Source organism: Ovis aries, chromosome 3, assembly GCF_016772045.2.
Source record: "Ovis aries strain OAR_USU_Benz2616 breed Rambouillet chromosome 3, ARS-UI_Ramb_v3.0, whole genome shotgun sequence".
NCBI classification, from domain to species: Eukaryota; Metazoa; Chordata; class Mammalia; order Artiodactyla; family Bovidae; genus Ovis; species Ovis aries.
The window spans coordinates 111,339,422-111,362,210 of NC_056056.1; the positions used below are offsets into that span (position 1 = coordinate 111,339,422).

The 22,789-nt window shown below is 40.9% G+C and overlaps 1 protein-coding gene across 1 annotated transcript in view; it reads left to right on the forward strand.

Moving 5' to 3' along the window:
* Positions 1-5,753: 5,753 nt before the first annotated feature.
* Positions 5,754-22,789, forward strand: part of GLIPR1L1 (GLIPR1 like 1) — a 36,040-nt gene continuing 19,004 nt past the window's right edge. Inside the window, exons 1-2 of the mRNA XM_004006199.5 lie at positions 5,754-5,930; positions 19,172-19,417. Of these exons, the coding sequence (XP_004006248.3) occupies positions 5,754-5,930; positions 19,172-19,417 (423 nt within the window). The remainder of the gene's footprint in view (positions 5,931-19,171; positions 19,418-22,789) is intronic.

Here is a 22,789-nt window from a genome sequence, read left to right on the forward strand (position 1 = left end):
TCAGATAACAACTAATACAGTGAAGAAAAATATAAGAGGTCAATGAGATAGACATTAAGAGTAGGAGATGCCGTATGATCAGGTATGGTTTCACTGGGGAATTCACAGGCAAAGGGAACAGTCAGTGCAAAAGGCATGAGGAGAGGGCATCCTTTCAAGCTGATGGATGGAGCTGAAGCAGAGTGAGCCAGGGGAGAATGGAGGCTGGGGGCCAGAGAACAGCCATGGCTAGATTCAGCATAGCCTTGTGAGTCACATCTAGATTTTGAATTTGATTTATGTGACAGGAAGTCATTAGATGGTTTTGAAAGGTGGGTGCTTATGTTTGGGCTTCCCTGGTGGCTCAGACAGTAAAGAATCTGCCTGCAATTCAGGAGACCCAGGTTCAATCCCTAGGTCGGGGAGATACCCTGGAGAAGGGAATGGCAACCCACTCCTGTATTCTTGCCTGGAGAATCTCATGGACAGAAAAGCTATACAGTCCATGGGGTCACAGAGTTGGACATGACTGAGCAACTAACACTTACTTATTTAGTTACTTATGTTTTAAAAGGAGTAATTTGGCTTTTCTATGGAAAATAAATTTTGATGAAGCAAGAATGAATACACAGACGGTGAGAAAAAGGATACTAATGCCTCTGTTCCAGTAAGAGATGACTGTGGTTCTATCCAAAGTGTTGGGTGTCCATAGCATGGGAAGAAGTGTTTGGATTATTTTAAATGTAGAGCTGACAAGATTTGTAAATTGATTGAATCCAGTATGTGAGGAAGAAAGAAGAATAAAGTAATAAGATAGGCACATGAAGTGTTTAGAAGAATAAGAAAGTATGGTGGTTGATTTTATGTGTCAGCCTGGCTAGACAGTGGTGACCAGTTGTTTGGTCAGACATGAATATAGATGTTTCATGAGGATAGCATTTAGATGTGAACCTCTGGTTTAGATGTTCAAGCTGGTTTTAGAAAAGGCAGAGGAACGAGAGGTCAAACTGCCAACATCCACTGGATCATGGAAAAAGCAAATGAGTTCCAGAAAAACATCTACTTCTGCTTTATTGACTATGCCAAAGCCTTTGACTGTGTGGATCACAATAAACTATGGAACATTCTGAAAGAGATGGGAATACCAGACCACCTGACCTGCCTCTTGAGAAACCTGTATGCAGGTCAGAAGCAACAGTTAGAACTGGACATGGAACAACAGACTGGTTCCAAATAGGAAAAGGAGTACATCAAGGCTGTATATTGTCACCCTGCTTATTTAACTTATATGCAGAATACATCATGAGAAACGCAGGACTGGAAGAAACGCAAGCTGGAATCAAGATTCAGTTCAGTTCAGTTCAGTTCAGTCGCTCAGTCGTGTCCGACTTTTTGCGACCCCATGAATTGCAGCACACCAGGCCTGCCTGTCCATCACCTTCTCCCGGAGTTCACTCATTCTCACGTCCATCGAGTCCATGATGCCATCCAGCCATCTCATCCTCAGTCGTCTCCTTCTCCTCCTGCCTCCAATCCCTCCCAGCATCAGAGTCTGTTCCAATGAGTCAACGCTTCGAATATCAATAGCCTCAGATATGCAGATGACACCACCCTTATGGCAGAAAGTGAAGAGGAACTAAAAAGCTTCTTGATGAAACTGAAAGTGGAGAGTTCAAAGTTGGCTTAAAGCTCAACGTTCAGAAAACAAAGATCATGGTATCCAGTCCCATCACATCATGGGAAATAGATGGGGAAACAGTGGAAACAGGGTCAGACTTTATTTTGGGGGGCTCCAAAATCACTGCAGATGGTGACTGCAGCCATGAAATTAAAAGACACTGACTCCTTGGAAGAAAAGTTATGACCAACCTAGATAGCATATTCAAAAGCAGAGGCATTACTTTGCCAACTAAAGTCCGTCCAGTCAAGGCTATGGCTTTTCCTGTGGTCATGTATGGATGTGAGAGTTGGACTGTGAAGAAGGCTGAGCACTGAAGAATTGATGCTTTTGAACTGTGGTGTTGGCAAAGACTCTTGAGAGTCCCTTGGGCTGCAAGGAGATCCAACCAGTCCATTCTGAAGGAGATCAGCCCTGGGATTTCTTTGGAAGGAATGATGCTAAAGCTGAAACTCCAGTACTTTGGCCACCTCATGCAAATAGTTGACTCATTGGAAAAGACTCTGATGCTGGGAAGGATTGGGGGCAGGAGGAGAAGGGGATGACAGAGGATGAGATGGCTGGATGGCATCAGGGATGACTCGATGGACGTGAGTCTGAGTGAACTCCGGGAGTTGGTGATGGACAGGGAGGCCTGGTGTGCTGCGACTCATGGGGTCACAAAGAGTTGGACACAACTGAGTGACTGAACTGAACTGAACTGAGTACAGTAGATTACTCTTCATCGTATGGATGGGCCTCATCCAACCCATTGAAGGCCTTAAAAGCAAACACCAAATTTCCCAAAGATGATTGGTTTTTGCCTCCAGAGTTCAATATGAAAATTCAGCCTGAGTTTCTAGCAGACTGAAGACTGCAACATCAACTCTTACTGAATCTTAAGCCTGTCAGCTTGCCCTACAGATTTGGGTCTTGCCAGCCCCAATAATTGTGTAAGCCAGTTCTTTAAAATCTCTGTGTGTATGTGTGTCTGTAAAGAGAGGTTGGTGAAATACGTCCTATTGGTTCTGTTTTCTCTGGACAACTCTGACTAATGCAGAGGGGAAAAGAGAAATAAAGTAATAAGATACAGGAAGCTTACCTGTTTTAATGACAGGAGATTCCTTCTAACTAGAGGACTTCATAAAAGTAACTAATATTTAATTTGAGTCTTAAAGTTTCATTTATTAATTTTCTCATCAAATATTGAACTCTTCTGTTGAAATGCTGGGCATACAGTAGTTACAAAATAATAATAAGCAATCCCTACCCATTCAATTGAAGGGGAATAATTGGAGAAGGAAATGGCAACCCACTCCAGTGTTCTTGCCTGGAGAATCCCATGGACAGAGGAACCTGGTGGGCTACAGTCCACGGGGTCGCAAAGAGTCGGACAGGACTGAGCGACTTCACTTTCACTTTCACGATAATAATACTTTGGCCACCTGATGTGAAAAACTGACTCTGGAAAATACCCTGATGCTGGGAAAGATTGAAGCCAGGCAGAGAAGGGGATGACAGAGGATGAGATGGTTGGATGGCATCATCTGGGAGTTGGTGATGGACAGGGAAGCCTGGCGTGCTGCAGTCCATGGGGTCGCAAAGAATCGGACACGACTGAGTAACTGAACTGATGATAATAATATATTGATAAATAAATTATATCATAAAATGTGAGGATGTGGATTATGAAGAAATATAAAGCAGAAAAAAAGACCAATATGAAGTGATAGGTTTAGAATGGGTAATGCAAAACTACTCTCTCAAGTATATTTTGATAAGATATAATTTGGGGCTTCCCTGGTGGCTCAGATGATAAAGCATCTGCCCGCAATGTGGGAGACCTGGGTTCAATCCCTGGGTTGGGAAGATCCCCTGGAGAAGCAAATGGCAACCCACTCCAGTACTCTTGCCCTTAAAATTCCATGGACTGAGGAGCCTGGTAGGCTACAGCTCAAGGTGTCGTAAAGTGTCGGACACGACTGAGCGACTTCACTTTCACTTTCTTTGAGCAAATATTTAATAGAGGTTATAAATGAGTCATGTAACTTTCTGGGGAAAGAATTTAGCCAAAACAAACTAGAGCAAATGCCCCGGTACAGGAGCATCTTAGCTTTTTCCAGGAACAACAAAGGAGCCAAACTTTGTGAAATAGAGACAGCAAATGGTAGAAAAGTAGGAGATGAGATCAGAGTTAGGGTGCATTGTTCAGGATCTTAATGGTTAACGTAAGGACTTGAGATTTTGCTTTGAGTGACATGGGAGTAATAAGGTGGAAGGTTTTGAGCAGTGGGGTGACATAATCTGATTTACATTTAACAGAATCACTCTGGATGCTGTGTTAAGAATATTATTTAAATGTCTGAATATGAAGATAAATATACACAGAGGCATGATACAAGATTCTAGAAATATTCAGAAATACTCTTATTTCCTGTAGAGGCTTTTCTCACATTTAAGGCTTAAAATAGCATTTATTTTTGTGTAAGGAAGAGATTAAGTCTTATATTTTTCACTATACACACACTGCATAACAAGTTGCTTCAGTCATGTCCAACTCTTTGCGACCCTATGGATCCTATAGACCGTAGCCTACCAGGCTCCTCTGTCCATGGAATTCTCCAGGCAAGAATACTGGAATAGGTTACCATTTCCTCCTCCAGGGGATCTTCCTGACCCAGGGATTGAACCTGTGTCTCTTATGTTTCCTGCATTGTCAGGCAGTTTCTTTACCACTGGCACCACCTGGTGATAAGACCTTATCACCAAACTCACCAGAAATGCCACCTCTGTTGTACACAAGTTCTGGGATATATATGTGGATACTTCTTGACTCTTTATTCTCTTTATCTATTTTTTCATCTGTGTTCCAACAGCAAAGGCTTTTTATCACATAGTTCATATTCTCTGACCACAAATGTAATGTAATCAATAACCAAAAAAAAAAAAAAAGAAAAGAAAGCTTAAAAACCCACCTATTGCTCTGTTAAATTTCCATTAGAATCCTTTCTTTTCCCCTATTTTATAATTTAATTTCCTGCTTTCTATTTTAACAAATAACTAGTTGTATCAATTTTTTTCTTTCAGTGGCAAAGTCAATTGACTACAATATCAATAAATGTAAATATATGTGTTCACTTGAATTAAATGGCATTATAAACAACCTCAAATAATCAAATAAAGACATTTTTTTGAAACACAGAAATACTGGAAAATACCATCTAAGGCCACAGTGTAAAAGGCTGGTTTCTTCTTGAAAAATAGTATGACATATAATGGATTTAAAACATTATGCCAAATGAAGTTGATTTGTATTACAACATAGATAAAATAAGCAATCAGTTGTACTCTGTCCTAGTCTTCAGCATCCCAACAAAAGCAGTCCTTTAACTGAAGTTTGCTAGTCTCTAAACGGTAGCTCTGTTCCACATTTACGTATAAAGAAGGGACGATTTTGTCCACTGTTCCACATGTCTATGTTTATCGTTTGGGGCAGTCAGTCTCTTCAGCTGAGAATACAGAAGCAAATTATTAAATGATTAAGTGTTTGACACGGTAATTAAGATCTGTATGTCATCAAGTATTTAAAATGCCTATTCGAGTTTTGTTGCCAGTCTCTAAGGAAACACACAATAGGATTCTGAAGTTTATTCCAAAGAATGAACTTTTTTAAAGCCATACCCAAAGCTGAATCTATGGATCGACCACTCTTTAAGGCTTTGCTTGCACAGGCCCGGTCCACTGTCGGCATCCTATACACGTTGCCCTTTTCCATAGATGTGTTGCCTGCATGTTGCAAACTGGTTTACAATCCAGGGCCCCTCTGCAGTGATTCCGGATTGGATCCCCAGAAAGCACCTTGAATGGGTGCTTGAATGGGTAAAACTGCACCACAAAGCGACTCAAGGCTTTATCCCGCAGCCTAAGACTTTGTACAGGCGAACTGACCCTCTGTCGCGCGCCTCTGCTTGGAGCCCCCGCTGCGCGCATGCGCACACTGGCCTCAAGCCCTCTCCAGAAGTCAGCCAACCGAACAGCCAGGACGCCAGAGGCCGGGAAAGCCAGACTGACTGAGCCTTTACGGGTCTGCGGATCAGAGCGTTTTCTGCATCCCACCATGATTCTCAGGAAGAAACTGAGCTATTTGTGGACCTTAGGTCTCTGTCTGGTAGCCAGTAAATCGCCACCCAAAGTTCCCTCCATCAAGGATGATACGTTTATAGAGGAGTGCCTCAGATTTCACAATGAAGCGCGGAGCAACGTCTCGCCCCCTGCAGCCGACATGAAATACATGGTGAGGAGAATCTAGGCTAGGGTCTTACTTCTCTGGTTCATCCTAAGGTACCTGGGCAGTGAGTTTCATGGACTCATTTGTATGAACTCAGTCTGGAACTTTCAGCATGCATCTGAAAATTACGCCTTGCCGAGCTGTCTCTTCCAGGGTAGTGACAAGAGTGCACGAGAAAGGAAACTTGAAGCTGTCTCTTGCCTAGACTTAGTTCCCTTTTACGCAGGTTTGCTGAGGCCAAGGCGGGTGGTGGATCGTTGTGGATACTCTTGGCCTAGTGACTGTCTGTCCCGCACAGACAGAGTGCAATGATAACTCATAGACAAGCCTACAGCAAACATTTATCCATTCAGAAAACGAACAAGCGGGAACCACACAGCAAACATTGGTTCAGAGCAATTCTGAAATCTTTGGGGCAGGTGTCAGAAGATCTGCTCTACAGGAAGTCAGAAAAGTTATTTGATTAGAGGGCGTAGGAGTTCCCTTCTCCGTTGTTTTCTGCGGTCTCTATCTCCTTTAAAAATATCCTTCCTTATGCATCATTCTCCTTGGACCAATCTGAAGCAGACTTTGGGAGTTCTGCTCTCTTGAGGGATATAGAGCTTTCTCAGACTGCTTTCTGCCCACAGTAAGGTCTGCTGCCAACTCACTTCAGTCGTGTCCCACTCTCTGCGACCCCATAGACGGCAGCCCACCAGGCCCCCACATCCCTGGGATTCTCCAGGCAAGAACACTGGAGTGGGTTGCTATTTCCTTCTCCAATGCGTGAAAATGAAGTCGCTCAGTCATGCCCGACTCTTCGCAACCCCATGGACTGCAGCCTACTAGGCTCCTCCGTCCATGGGAGTTTCCAGGCAAGAGTGCTGGAGTGGGTTGCCATTGCCTTCTCCAACAGTAAGGTCTAAGTGTCATTTAAGATCTCTTGCATTCATTTGCTTTTTCATAACAGGTTCACAATATCTTTGGGAATACATCTGCTCCAGAACTCTGAAGGTCTTTTAACCTTATGCCTCCAGTCAGTTCCAAGTACTGCACTCATGCTTAAAGTGCAGCTTGGAGAAGTTTTTGAATCTTTCTTTGATTTCTCACTCTGGTGCTTTTATTTTGCATCTTAATGGCAGTATCCTTGAAACATGAATTTTGGGGAAATTGCCACAGTCTGAACCTGTTCCATTTGCTAAGGCAGTTTTTAAAAACTTAAGAGGATTTCCTGGGAGTGACAGACATCTCTTTGCCCTGAGGCTTTTTAATCACATGAAAGTTTTACAGAATTGGTCTCTCAAAGTCTTTTTAAAATCTTATTATAATATGCTACATAGAAGCAGTTTCTTTTCCATTCCTCAAAAGCCCCACATTTCCTGATTCTCTTTCTTCTTCCAAACTTGCCAGTGTTTTATGATAACTTGTTGAACCCACAGAACAACCGCCAAATACTATCAATGTTCAGTTTACTGACCTCAGCTTCAGCTTCAACTTATGATCTGCACCCTGAATAATAGATGACATTTTTTTTCAGATATTTAGTTTCTGAATCACGTGGATTGCCATCATTCCCCTGCCATTAATATTCTCACTGCTTGCCAACTAACTGTAGTTGCCAACATAGTTCAGGCAAACTCGCCACTAACAATTGTGACCTAGAAAAAGTATAAAAACGGAAGGCCACATGTCATTGGTGGCTCAGTAGTTAAATTTTCATTTAGTAAAGAATATACGGTTTCAGAGATTTCATCTAATCTGTTCAGATTTGAATTTGGTCAGAATAATTTTGCTCATTTTCATTGATGTTATTAAGTAAATTTTCATTTCTTCTAAAATCATCAAAACTTTCTATTAAAATTATAATTTTATAAATATAATATGTAGGGTTTGGTTTAAAGTTATAATGAATGGTCTTCAATTTTAAGTATTTTAAATATTTTTAATGTTTTTGGAAATTTAATTGTCTTCTTAAATATTTTTATGAATACAAGATTATTTACCATTCTGGTACTTATGCCCATCTTGTGGCCAATGTGAAGAACTGATGTTATTCTTCACTTAGGTGACAAAAAGAACTACACCCATCCCTACTCAACAGTAATAGAAATTTGTTACCATTGCAAAATATCTCCTTTATAACTGAAATCAGGGAATATGGATAAGTGATGAAACAGATCTTCAGTAGTACTTCCAAGCAATATTATATTATTCATGTATCTACTGCTTTCCTGCTGAAATGAAAGATTTGACAAGTTAATCTTTTAACCTAAGCGCTTCCATGGTTCAACCCTTTCTTGGACTCTGAAGTAATGTCTGTCTCTAGTGTCATCAGCAACAATATTCACAAGCCTTTTACCATTCACATACAGAAGCCTTTTGCTTTAAAACATGTGGCAAAAGAGGCAGACATTCAGTGTTGTGGATCACAGTAAACTCGTGCTACGGTTAAAATGAGGAAAAGTGTGTGTGTGTGTGTGTGTGTGTGTGTAATATGCAATGTCCTATGAAGTCTGGACCAAGAGCAAGGATCCCTCCTACCTAGGTCTCAAGTGGTATGATATGGATTTTTATAATGGCTGCACCCCACTTCCAGCAGTAAGTTTTACAAGAAGCTAGGCTGGGCTTTGGTACGGAATAAACCCTGAAATCTCAGTGGCTTAGTGAAACAAAAAGTTTAATTTCATACTTCCACAGGTTGTAGAGAAAATGAATTGGGATTCAGCCTGTCTCTCTGGGCAAAGTGGTTCCCCCACACTCAGCTAGCTCACTGACAGGCAGTAGAATAAGAGCTCCCAAAGTCATTGATCTGATAATTGCTTTACTAGTGTGAAGAATAAGAGGATATCTACTGATCCTCTTGCTATTGTAAATAGATTTAGCATCCTTTTGCTATCTTTTCATCCCTAATTTTTGTTGAATTAATGGCTTTTATATTCAGATTGTTGTTCTTCTTACCTACAAACATTTGTTATGCTGATAACTAATAATAACACAAATAAATTTTAGGGTAAGTTTTGGTGAGATTGTAAAACAATTTGAATCACAGTGCCCGGTTCATGGGAATTTAAAATTGTGCTGCAGCTATGAAGATAAGTATGGAGGTTCCTCAAGAAATTAAAAAATAAAACTACCATATGATCCAAAATCCAACTTCTGGGTTTCTTCCCCCAAAAAATTGTCAGGATCTTGAAGAGATAGCTGCATGTCCATATTCATTCATTCACGATAACCAAGATATAGAAACAACCCAAGAGCCTCTTGATGAAGCTGAAAGAGGAGAGTGAAAAAGTTGGCTTAAAGCTCAACATTCAGAAAACTAAGATCATGGCATCTGGTCCCATCTTTTCATGGCAAATACATGGGGAAACAATGGAAACAGTGACAGATTTTATTTTGGGGGGCTCCAAAATCACTGCAGATGGTGACTGCAGCCATGAAATTAAAAGATACTTGCTCCTCGGAAGAAAAGCTATGACAAACCTACACAGCACATTAAAAGGCAGAAACATAACTTTGCTGACAAAGGTCAGTCTTTTCAAAGCTATGGTTTTTCCAGTAGTCATGGATGGATGTGAGAGTTGGACCATAAAGAAGACTGAGAGCCAAAGAATTGATGCTTTTGAACTGTGATTCTGGAGAAGACTCTTGAGAGTCTCCTTGACAGCAAGGAGATTAAACCACTCAATCCTAAAGGAAATCAGTCCTGAATATTCATTGGCTGATGCTAAAGCTGAAGCTCCAGCACTTTGGACACAAGATGCAAGATGGTTGGATGGCATTCCTGACTCAATTGACATGACTTGAGCAAGCTCTGGAAGATGGTGAAGGACGGAGGAGCCTGGCATGTTGCAGTCCATAGCATCACAAAGAGATGGACGCAACAGAGTTCATCAACAAATGACTGGATAAAGAAAAATCCACATTGCTGGTGTATTCTTTACCAGCTGAGGCACCAGGAAGCCTAAGAAGGCTGGAGTGGGTAGCCTATCCCTTCTCCAGCAGATCTTCCCAACCAAACCGGGTTCTCCTGCATTGCAGGCAGGTTCTTTCCCAACTGAGCTATCAGCAAAGCCTGTATATACAAAAAATGGAATATTATTCAGCCTTAAAGGAAAAAAAAAAGAAAACCATGCCAGTTGTGACAGCATGGAAGAATCTGCAGGACCTTATGCTAAGTGATATTAAGATATTAAGAAGAGATGGCAAGAATACATAGAAGAACTATACAAAAAAGATCTTCACAACACAGATAATCATGATGGTGTGATCACTCACCTAAGCCAGACATCCTGGAATATGAAGTCTCGTGGGCCTTAGGAAGCATCACTATGAACAAAGCTAGCAGAGGTGATGGAATTCCAGTTGAGCTATTTAAAATCCTAAAAGATGATGCTGTGAAAGTGCTACACTCAGTATGCTAGCAAATTTGAAAAACTCAGCAGTGACCACAGGACTGGAAAAAGTCAGTTTTCTATCTTTTTTAATTTATTTATTTTACTTGAAGGCAAATTACTTTACAAAATTGTAGTGGTTTTTGCCATACATTGACATGAATCAGCCATGGGTGTACATTTGTTCCCCATCCTGAACTCCCTTCCCACCTCCCTCCTCATCCCATCCCTCAGGGTCATCCCAGTGCACCAGCCCTGAGCACCCTGTCTCATGCATCGAACCTGGGCTGGCGATCTGTTTCACGTAAGATAATATACACGTTTCAATGCTATTCTTTCAAATCATCCCAGCCACACCTTCTCCCACAGAGTCCGAAAGACTGTTCCTTACATCTGTGTCTCTTTTGATGCCTTGCATATAGGGTCATCGTTCTGTTCAGTTTAGTTCAGTCGCTAGTTGTGTCCGACTCTTTGCGACCCCATGAATCGCAGGACGCCAGGCCTCCCTGTCCATCACCAACTCCCGGAGTTCACTCAGACTCACGTCCATCGAGTCAGTGATGCCATCCAGCCATCTCATCCTCGGTCGTCCCCTTCTCCTCCTGCCCCCAATCCCTCCCAGCATCAGAGTCTTTTCCAATGAGTCAACTCTTCGCATGAGGTGGCCAAAGTACTGGAGTTTCAGTTTTAGCATCATTCCTTCCAAAGAAATCCCAGGGCTGATCTCCTTTAGGATGGACTGGTTGGATCTCCTTGCAGCCTAAGGGACTCTCAAGAGTCTTCTCCAACACCACAGTTCAAAAGCATCAATTCTTCGGTGCTCAGCCTTCTTCACAGTCCAACTCTCACATCCATACATGACCACTGGGAAAACCATAGCCTTGACTAGACGAACCTTAGTCGGCAAAGTAATGTCTCTGCTTTTGAATATACTATCTAGGTTGGTCATAACTTTTCCTCCAAGGAGTAAGCGCCTTTTAATTCATGGCTACAGTCACCATCCACAGTGATTTTGGAGCCCAGAAAAATAAAGTCTGATACTGTTTCCACTGTTTCCCCATCTATTTCCCATGAAGTGATGGGACCGGATGCCATGATCTTCATTTTCTGAATGTTGAGCTTTAAGCCAACTTTTTCACTCTCCACTTTCACTTTCATCAAGAGGCCTTTTAGTTCCTCTTCACTTTCTGCCATAAGGGTGGTGTCATCTGCATATCTGAGGTTACTGATTTTTCTCCTGGCAATCTTGATTTGAGCTTGTGTTTCTTCCAGTCCAGCGTTTCTCATGATGTACCCTGCAAATAAGTTAAATAAGCAGGGTGACAATATACAGCCTTGATGTACTCCTTTTCCTATTTGGAACCAGTCTGTTGTTCCATGGCCAGTTCTAACTGTTGCTTCCTGACCTGCATACAGATTTCTCAAGAGGCAGGTTAGGTGGTCTGGTATTCCCATCTCTTTCAGAATTTTCCACAGTTTATTGTGATCCACACAGTCAGAGGCTTTAGCATAGTCAATAAAGCAGAAATAGATGTTTTTCTGGAACTAGGTGTAGAGTTAGGTTATTTATTTGACTTTTCTCTTGTTTCTTGAGGTAAGTTTATATTGCTATGAACCTTCCCCTTAGCACTGCTTTTACTGAGTCCCATAGTTTTGTGTTTTTGTGTTTTCATTTTCATTGTTTCTATGAATATTTTGGTTTCTTCTGTGATTTGTTGGTTATTCAGAAGCATGTTGTTTATCCTCTATATGTTTGTATTTTTAATAGTTTTTTTTTCCCCTGTAGTTGACATCTAATTTTACTGCACTGGGATCAGAAAAGATGCTTAGAATGATTTCAATTTTTTTTAACTTCTGAAGGCTACTTTTATGGCCCAGGATGTGATCTATCCTGGAGAAGGTTCCATGTACACTTGGGAAAAAGGTGAAATTCATTGTTTTGGAGTGAAATGGCCTATAGATATCAATTAGGTATAACTGGTCCATTGTATCATTTAAAGTTTGTGTTTCCTTGCTAATTTTCTGTTTAGTTGATCCATCCGTAGGTGTGAGTGAGGTATTAAAGTCTCCCACTATTATTGTGTTACTGTTAATTTCCCCTTTCATACTTGTTAGCATTTACCTTACATATTGTGGTTTTCCTATGTTGGGTGCCTATATATTTATAATTGTTATATCTTCTTCTTGGACTGATCCTTTGATCATTTAGTAGTGTCCTTTGTCTCAGGCTTTATTTCAAAGTCTATTTTATCTGATATGAGTATTGCCACTCCTGCTTTCTTTTGGTCTACATTTGCCTAAAATATCTTTTCCCAGCCCTTTACTTTCAGTCTGCATGTGTCCCTTGTTTTGTTGTGGGTCTCTTGTAGACAACATTTATAGGGGTCTTGTTTTTGTATCCATTCAGCTAGTCTTTGTCTTTTGGTTGGGGCGTTCAACCCATTTACCTTTAAGGTAATTATTGATAAGTATGATCCTGTTGCCATTTACTTTGTTGTTTTGGGTTTGAGTATATACACCCTTTCTGTGTTTCCTGTCTAGAGAAGATCCTTTAGCATTTGTTGAAGAGCTGGTTTGGTGGTGCTGAATTCTCTGAGCTTTTGCTTGGCTGTAATGCTTGTGATTTCTCCTTCATATTTGAATGAGATCCTTGCTGGGTACAGTAATCTGGGTTGTAAGTTTTTCTCTTTCATCACTTTAAGTATGTCCTGCCATTCCCTTCTGGCTTGAAGAGTTTCTATTGAAAGATCAGCTGTTATCCTTATGAGAATCCCCTTGTGTGTTATTTATCTCTTGCTGCTTTTAATATTTGTTCTTTGTGTTTGACCTCTGTTAATTTAATTAATATGTGTCCTTGGGTGTTTTGCCTTGGGTTTAACCTATTTGAGACTCTCTGGGTTTCTTGGGCATTGGTGGCTATTTCCCTCCCCATTTTAGGGAGGTTTTCAATTATTATCTCCTCAAGCATTTTCTCATGGCCTTTCTTTTTGTCTTCTTCTGGGACTCCTGTGATTCAAATATTGGGGCATTTGACATTGTCGTAGAGGTCTCTGAGGTTGTCCTCATTTCTTTTAGTTATTTTTCCCTCTCTGCTTCATTTATTTCTACCATTCTATCGTCCACCTCACTTATCCTATCTTCTGCCTCAGTTATTCTACTGTTGGTTCCCTCTAGAGTGATTTCGATCTCAGTTATTGGATTATTCATTATTGATTGACTCTTTTTATTTCTTCTGGGTCCTTGTTAAACATTTCTTTCATCTTCTCAATCCTTGTCTCCAGACTATTTATCTGTAACTCCTTTTTGTTTTCAAGATTTTGGATCATTTTTACTATCATTTTTCTGAATTGTTTTTCAGGTAGACTCCCTATCTCCTCCTCTATTGTTTGGTTTGGTGGGCATTTATCATGTTCTTTTACCTGCTGAATATTTCTCTGCCTTTTCATCTTGTTTCGATTGCTGTGTTTTAGGTACATTTTCATTATACTGAAAGTTTGTGGTACCTCTTTATTGCGGAGGCTCCTCCCTGTGGGTGGGGTTGGACGATTGGCTTGTTAAGGTTTCCTGGTTAGGGAAGCTTGCATCAGTGTTCTGGTGGGTGGAGCTGGATCTCTTCCCTCTGGAGTGCAATGAAATGTCCAGTAGTGAGTTTTGAGGTGTCTATGGGTTTAGTGTGACTTGGCCACCTGTATTTTAATGCTTAGGGTTATCTTCCTGCGTTTGGAGAATTAACTTGGTATGTCTTGCTCTGAAACTTGTTGACTCTTGGGTGGAGCTTGGTTTCAGTGTAGGTATGGAGGCTTTTGGATGAGCTCTTGTTGATTAATGTTCCTTGGAGTCAGGAGTTTTCTGGAGTACTCAAGTTTTGGATTTAAGCCATCCTGCCTCTGGTTTTCAGTCTTATTCTTACAGTAGCCTCAAGACTTCTCCATCCACATTGCACTGATGATAAAACATCTAGGTTAATGATGAAAAGTTTCTCCACAATGAGGGACACCCGGAGAGGTTCAGAGAGTTACATGGAGAAGAGAAGACGGAGGAGGGAGATAGAGGTGACCAGGAGGAGAAGAGGAGGAATCAAAAGGAGAGAGACAGATCTAGCCAGTAATCAGTTCCCTAAATGTTCTCCACTGCCCAGAATTCCCAAAGAGATTCACAGAGTTGGGTAGAGAAGAGAGGAGGGAGGGAGGAGATAGAGATGACCTGGCAGATAATAAGGAAAGTCAAAAGTGAGAGAGGGTAGTCAAGCCAGTAATCACACTCCTAAGTAAAAATGGGTACTGAAGATTGGATTCTTAAAGGTACAAAATTGATAACAAATACCAAAATAGCAAAGTAAAAAATCTAGAGTAGAGGTTAGACTCTCAAAAATACAATATTAAAAAAAAGAAACAAAATCACAAATATTATAAAAGTATATATATGAAATTTGCTTTAAAAATAGGGTCTTTTTTTTACAAGGTAGTAGTTGGTTATAAAAATGAAAATTACAGGAGTAATAACAAAAATAAAACAAAAAATTTAAAAATTAAAAGTTGTTTGGGATCGCATGTACACCTGTAGTGGATTCATGTCAATAATAAAGTAAAAATAAAAATTTAATAAATAAATAAATAAATGTTACTAACAATATATATCTATTTTACTATATTTCTCTAGAGCTCCTGAGGGCTGTGTGGGCTCAGTTCATTTTCAGATAGTTCCTGTGTTCCAGCTTATACTTCTTCTCAAGGTCTATAGGCCCCTTCCTAGGTAGTCGGTGTTAACTACAGTGTTTTAATCTGTTGCACCTTCCAAAGCAGTTCCCTCTTCCATATTTTGGCTTCCTCTGTTTGCAAGTCCCTTCAGTGTCTAATTTCCACCCTGACACAAGGAGGTGAAGGTGGTCACTTATTTAGGCTCACTTGCTCAGTTGTGCTGTGGGGAGGAGGAACCCTGCGAACAAATATCACTGGCATGTGTGGGGACTGCTTACAGTGTCTGGGCCACGCTAGGTTTGCCCCTGCTCATGGTGTGTGTGCTTTCCCAGTCTAAACTGCTCAGGTTGCAGGTTGCCCTGCAGGGGAACTGTCTAAAGTGGGCCCTGGGTTGTGTACACATCTCAGGTGTAAACTGCTCAGGTTCAGGTTCTTGGGTACTCCACAAAGGCACAGACTCAGTCGAACCTGAATTTTGTGCCCTTCCCAGGTCCAAGCATCTCAGGCTACCAGGTGCTTGGCGAGCGCACTCTCCCCAGGTGGGTGGCGCATCTTATCACCTCCCCAGTCCCAGCCAGTGTGCAGCAGGGCGCCGTCTCTGGTGTGCCATGTGTCTCCTCTGGGAGGCTGATCTCTGGCTGCAACCCAGCTGGCAGATTTCAACAGTCCAGGATCCCAGGAAGACTTGGTTAGCAACCTGGAGCCTGCTTGCAATTTGGTAGGGGATGTTCTCTGGGGCTGAGATTGCCCCTCTCCCCCTAGCTCTGGCTGTTGCCCGCCTGCCCTCTGCCTCTGCTGGGGCATGGTCCAGTTCACAGCCAGCTAGCTCTCCTCTGGTATTCGCTCAGTCCTTTGTTCTGTGAGCGGGCCAGCAGTGCCTTAGGTTAGAGCTTTTCATGGGAAAGTTCTCTCTCTTTTTTTCTCTCTCTCTTTTTCTTTTTTCTCTCTTTCTGGCCATCCCAGTTTGGGTTGCTATTTCACCTTAGCTCCCTCAAATGTTCCTCAGGGCATTCAGGCCCGGTCCTTACCCTAAGCAATGCAGCCCGGGCTCCCTGTTCAGCTGCTGCTTGCTGGTGGTTGACGCGAGCATTTAGCCTACTTTTCCGCTGGAAGTTGTGGTTAGGCACCTAATCTATGACTTTTCTTTTTTTTTCTCTCTCTCTCTCCTTCCAGTTATGTTGCTGTCTGACATTCCAAAACTCCCCACAGACTCACTGGTGAGACAGTTTCCTGGTGTTTGGAAACATCTCCTCCTTCACTACCCTTCCTCAGAATGGGCCTCCATCCCTAACTAATTTGTCTCTATTTTTATTTTTATATTTTGTCCTGCTGCTGCTGCTGCTAAGTCACTTCAGTTGTGTCCAACTCTGTGCGACCCCATAGATGGCAGCCCACCAGGCTCCCCCGTCCCTGGGATTCTCCAGGCAAGAACACTGGAATGGGTTGCCATTTCCTTCTCCAATGCATGAAAGTGAAAAGTGAAAGTGAAGCCCCTCAGTCGTGCCCAACTCTTCACGATCCCATGGACTGCAGCCTACCAGGCTCCTCCATCCATGGGATTTTCCAGGCAAGAGTACTGGAGTGGGGTGCCATTGCCTTCTCCATATTGTCCTACTGCTTTCAAATAAAATGGGCTGCCTTTCTGAGTGCCCTGTGTCCTCTGCCAGGGTTCAGAGGTTATTTTGTGGAATTAGCTCAGCGTTCAAATGATCTTTAGATGAATTTGTGGAGAGAAAGCCCATCCTATCCCTCCACCATCTTCAAAAGGTCAGTGTTAATTCCAGTCCCTAAGAAAGGCAATGCCAAAGAATGCACAAACTACTGCACAATTGCATTCATCTCACATGCTAGTAAAGTAATGCTCAAAATTCTCCAAGCCAGGCTTCAACAGAAAGTGAACCATGAATTTCCGGATGTTCAAGCTGAATTTAGACAGGGTAGAGGAACCAAACATCAAATTGCCAACATCCACTGGAACACTGAAAAAGCAAGAGAGTTCCAGAAAAAACATCTATTTCTTCTTTATTGACTATGCCACAGCCTTTGACTGTGTGGATCACAACAAACTGTGGAAAATTCTCCAAGAAATGGGAATACCAGACCACCTGACCTGCCTCTTGAGAAATCTGTATGCAGGTCAGGAAGCAACAGTTAGAACTGGACATAGAACAACAGACTGGTTCCAAATAGGAAAAGGAGTACATCAAACAGTTAGAACTGGACATGGAACAACAGACAGGTTCCAAATAAGAAAAGGAGTACATCAAGGCTGTAAATTGTCACCCTGCTTATTTAACTTAGATGCATAGTAAATCATGAGAAATGCTGGGCTGGAAGAAGCACAAGCTGTAATCAAGATTGCCAGGAGAAATATCAATAACCTCAGATATGCAGATGACACCACCCTTATGACAGAAAGGAAAGAAGAACTAAAGAGCCTCTTGATGAAACTGAAAGAGAAGAGTGAAAAATTTGGCTTAAAGCTCAACATTCAAAACACTAAGATCATGGCATCTGGTCCTATCCCTTCATGACAAATAGACGAGGAAACAGTGGAAACAGTGGCTGACTTTATTTTTCTGGGCTCCAAAATCACAGCAATGGTGATTGCAACCATGAAATTAAAAGACGTTTGCTCCTTGGAAGAAAAGTTATGACCAACCTAGAGAGCATGTTAAAAGGCAGAGACATTACTTTGCCAACAAAGGTCCATCTAGTCAAGGCTATAGTTTTTCCAGTGGTCATGTATGGATGTGAGAGTTGGACTGTGAAGAAAGCTGAGAGCCGAAGAATTGATGCTTTTGAACTGTGGTGTTGGAGAAGACTCTTGAGTGTCCCTTGGACTGCAAGGAGATCCAACCAGTCCATCCTAAAGATCAGTCCTGAATATTCATTGGAAGGAGTGATGCTGAAGATGAAACTCCAATACTTTGGTCACCTGATGTGGAGAGCTGACTTATTTGAAAAGACCCTGATGCTGGGAAAGATTGAGGGCAGGAGGAGAAGGGGACGACATTGGATGAGATGGTTGGATGGCATCACCAACACAATGGACATGGATTTGGGTGGACTCTGGGAGTGGTGATGGACAGGGAGGCCTGGCGTGCAAAGAGTCAGGCACAACCCAGCGGCTAAATTGAACTGAACTGAACTCACTATTGTAGGTTCTTTGAATTCATAAATAATTTATAATCATCTTTCAACCCCTTCAAAAACCTACTTAGATTTTCATTAGAAATATATTCAAGACCAATATTTTTTAAGTATGTATGGAATCTTCCAGCCCATGAATATTTAATATCTCTCCATTTATTTGTCTATTAATATTTCTCTTAGCAATGTTTTGTAGTTTTCAGTTTGGAGATAATTCTTTACATGATTTATTAGATTTAATTATATATATTTGAGATGTTTGAAGCTATTAGATTCTGGAGTGTATATGGAAATACAATTTTGTATCTATTCCTCCTCCTGGTATCTGACAACTTTGATAAATTTTACTACTTTTAAGTTTGTTTCTATATTCATTTGAATTTTCTATGTATGCAGGCATGCCATCTGTAAATAAATGGAAAATCCAATCATTATGCACTTTATATCTTGTCTTATATATTTACATCTCCCCCTTTTTATTATACTGCCTAAACCCATAACAATTTTAAGTAGAAATAATGAGACATTGTGTTTCATTTTCAATCTTAAGGGAAAGCTTTCAATATTTTACCACTAAATATTAATGCTTATTATAGGATTTTGGTTTTCTTTTGTAGATACTCTTGATCAAATTAAGGAAATTCTATTCTTAGTGTGCTAAGAGACTTTTTCTCTTTTTAATTATGTATTCTCATAGTTTACTTATGATATGTCTGTGTAACCTTCTTCAGTTACTAGATTGTGAACTCCAACTTCTTTAAATCACATTCAATTGCATTTTTTGAGTGTCTCACTGGACCAAGTCATCTGCTAGGTGCAAGTACAAAAATGAACTGACATACAGTGGGTACTAAATAAGTGCTTCTGAAATAGAACCAAATAGAATTAATTGTGAACATAATAAATACTAAAAGCTCTGTTTCAGTAAAAACAATTACATAAAAATTAATTTATTATAGTCATTAGAATAACTTTAACCTAGACAAATCTACACAATTCAATGTAAATTATTTTTATCTTTCAGAGTTGGGATGAAGCTTTAGCTAAGACTGCTGAAGCATGGGCAAAAAAGTGCAAATTCAGCCACAATTCCTGTTCATCAAAATTATATGAATGCCATCCAACTTTTCAGTATGCTGGAGAAAATCTCTGGTTAGGTCCATTAACCATATCTGCAGCAAAATTTGCTATTGATATGTGGTATGATGAAAGAAAATTTTATGATTTTAATACAAAATCATGTTCCAAAATTTGTGGCCATTATACACAGGTAAATATCTCAGATTTTATTAATTCTTACATGTGCATATTTTAATCATAAGACAAATTTTTAGCACTTTCTTTAGAGTTTCTTTTAAGTATCTGGAAAATTTATGTTTATTTTGAAGATCTTTTTACTAGGAATAGAATTTATGTAATAAGTTTTTTTCTTTAATAATCTTACTCCATTATCTCACTTGCACTGTTTCCAACAAGAAATCTACTGTAATTCTTTTATTTATTCCTCTGTATGTAATGTGTCTTGGTTTCCCAGACTGCCTTAAATTTTTTCCTTTATTACAAGTCTCAAGCAAATTAAAAAATTTTCAGTTTTCTTCATCTCTTGTGCTGCTGCATTTTACTGAGCTTCTTGGCAGTATAGGTTTATAGTTTAAATTACATTTGGAAAAATGTTAGCCATTTTTAAAATTTATCTTTTAATTGGAGGATAATTGCTTTACAGTGTTGTGTTGGTCTCATTGTACAACATGAATCAGCCGTAAGTCTGCATAATCGCCTTCCCCTTGATCCTCCCTCCCACCCCAGTCCCCACCCCACTCCTCTGCATTGTCACAGTACACGGGGGTGAGGTCCCTGTGTTACTCTGCAGAAACCCCCCGCTAGCTATTTTACATATGCTAGTGCGTATGTTTCAATGCTACTCTCTCAATTCGTCCGACCCTCTCCTTTCCCTGCTGTGTCCACAAGTCTGTCCTGTATGTCTGCATCTCTATTGCTGCCCTGCAAATGGGCTCATCAGCACCACGTTTTAGATTGCATATATATGTGCTAATATACAGCTTACTCAAATTCACTCTGTTTTATGGCTGAGTAATATTCCACTGTAGTCATTCTTTTAAAACTATGTCTGTCTATCCTTCGCTCTTCTCTTCCCAGAGCCCAGTTGCCCATGTAGAAGGCCACTTGAAGTTTTCCCACAGTTGACTGACTTTCCTTCCTCATTATTAGTTAAATTTTCCTGCTTCTTTTCATGCTGGGTATATTCCCAAATTTGTAAATCTTGCCAAGTTTGTAAATGTTGGATGCTGGATTTATATATATACCTAGAAGTATTCTTAACTGTCTTCTGGGATATAGTTATTTGGAATTTGTCTGTCCATTTTGGTTTCTGCTTTTGAAATGTGTTAGATGAAATTAAAGCAGTAGTTAGTCTTGAGCTAATTCTCTCTCGTCAGTGAGGCAGGTTTCTTCTGTACACTCTACTGGATGCCCCAGAAATTATGAAATTTTACAGTCTTACTAGTGGTACCTAGCCCATTATTCCAATTGCTGGCCCTATGTAAGCTTCTGCATCCCTCCCTCTAGTTTTTATACGCAATGCCTTTCCAGAACAGGGGGAGTTTTTTCACATGCATGCTGTGGTTAGTGCTCTGATGAACTGATGGTGAGGACCACCTACAGACCTCCACAGTTGTGTCACTAGAAGATTTTCAGCCCTCCTGGACTCCTGCTTGTTGGTCTCCCCAGACACTCAGCTCTGTCGTTCAACTCTGTGACTCAGTCAAGCTTCTCCTGACTTCTCCACCACCCTAACCCCCAGCCACAGTCTGGAAACTCACTCAGTACAATAAGCTGAGACATCTTTTCCCTCCAACTCTCAGGGGCATCATTCATTGTTGCCTGATGTTCAGTATCTTGAAAAACATTATTCCCTATCATTTTCCAATTCTTTTGGTAATTTTGGGTGAGAGTTTTTGATGAGAAGAGGAAGTCACTTTTTGGCTAAACTAATCCTAGACATGGCACTGAGTTCTTAGAAAGGCCCCTATTCAGTTCGGTTCAGTTCAGTCACTCAGTCGTGTCCAACTCTTTGCAACCCCATGAATCACAGCACTCCAGGCCTCTCTGTCCGTCACCAACTCCCGGAGTTCATTCAGACTCACGTCCATCGAGTCAGTGATGCCATCCAGCCATCTCATCCTCTGTCATCCCCTTCTCCTCCTGCCCCCAATCCCTCCCAGCATAACAGTCTTTTCTAATGAGTCAACTCTTTGCATGAGGTGGCCAAAGTACTGGAGTTTCAGCTTCAACATCATTCCCTCCAAAGAAATCCCAGGGCTGATCTCCTTCAGAATGGATTGGTTGGATTTCCTTGCAGTCCAAGGGACTCTCAAGAGTCTTCTCCAACACCACAGTTCAAAAGCATCAATTCTTCGGCGCTCAGCTTTCTTCACAGTCCAACTCTCACATCCATACATGACCGCTGGAAAAACCATAGCCTTGACTAGACGGACCTTTGTTGGCAAAGTAATGTCTCTGCTTTCCAATATGCTCTCTAGGTTGGTCATAACTTTTCTTCCAAGGAGTAAGTGTCTTTTAATTTCATGGCTGCAGTCAACATCTGCAGTGATTTTGGAGCCCAAAAAAATAAAGTCTGACACTGTTTATAGGCAACAGAAAAAGCTAACTTTATTCTCCAAACTGACTCATCTTCTCAAGTTGAATGGACATATAGTGTCTTAAAGAAAGTCATTTTTCTCAGAGGTGAACAGAACAGAGAAATTAGCAGTTTCCTGCCTCCCTTCTAATCATTCTTTGTCCAATAACAGAACGCTGTTTAAGAGCGGAAATTCTTCTCAGGATGGATGTTGTTTGCAAAGAATGTTGTTTGGCTTCTGATGGGAAAACTGAGATAATGGACTCAAATGTCAGGTATCCTGCTAACAAGCAGAATTCAATACAATAGTTCCTCCCACTTATCTGTAAAGGACACAGTAAATGTCTGAAACTTCAGATAGTATCAAACCCTACTATGTTTTTCCTACACATATATACTTAATGGTGGAGTTTAATGTATAAATTAGGCACAGTAAGAGATTAACAATGGGCTTCCCAGGTGGCATTAGTGATAACACACCTGCCAATGCAGATGTAAGAAACGTGGATTCAATCCTTGGGTCGGGAAGATCCCTGGAGGAGGGCATGGCAACCCACTCCAGGATTCTTGCCTGGGAAATCTCATGGCAGGCTGCAGTCCAAAGAGTCACTACTGAAGTGACTTAGCACACCTGCATGCAAGAGAGTAACAATAACTATTAATCAATTAGAACAATTATCCTTTAATAAATAACAATATCCTTTAATAAAGGTTACCTGAATGTGACCTCTCTTTGTTTCAAAATATCTTATTATACTGTACTCACCTTTTTTCCTCTTGCGATGATGTGAGATGATAAAATGCATATTATGTGATGAGGTGAAGTGAATGAACGTAGGCATTATGATGTAGCAGCTAGGCTACCATTGACCTTCTGACGATGCATGAGGAGGATCATCTGCTTTGGGCGATCCTGGATCAGTGAGCCATGACACTTTTTGATTTATGAAAACAGTCAGTGAGGAAAACCTAGTTAGGTAGCCT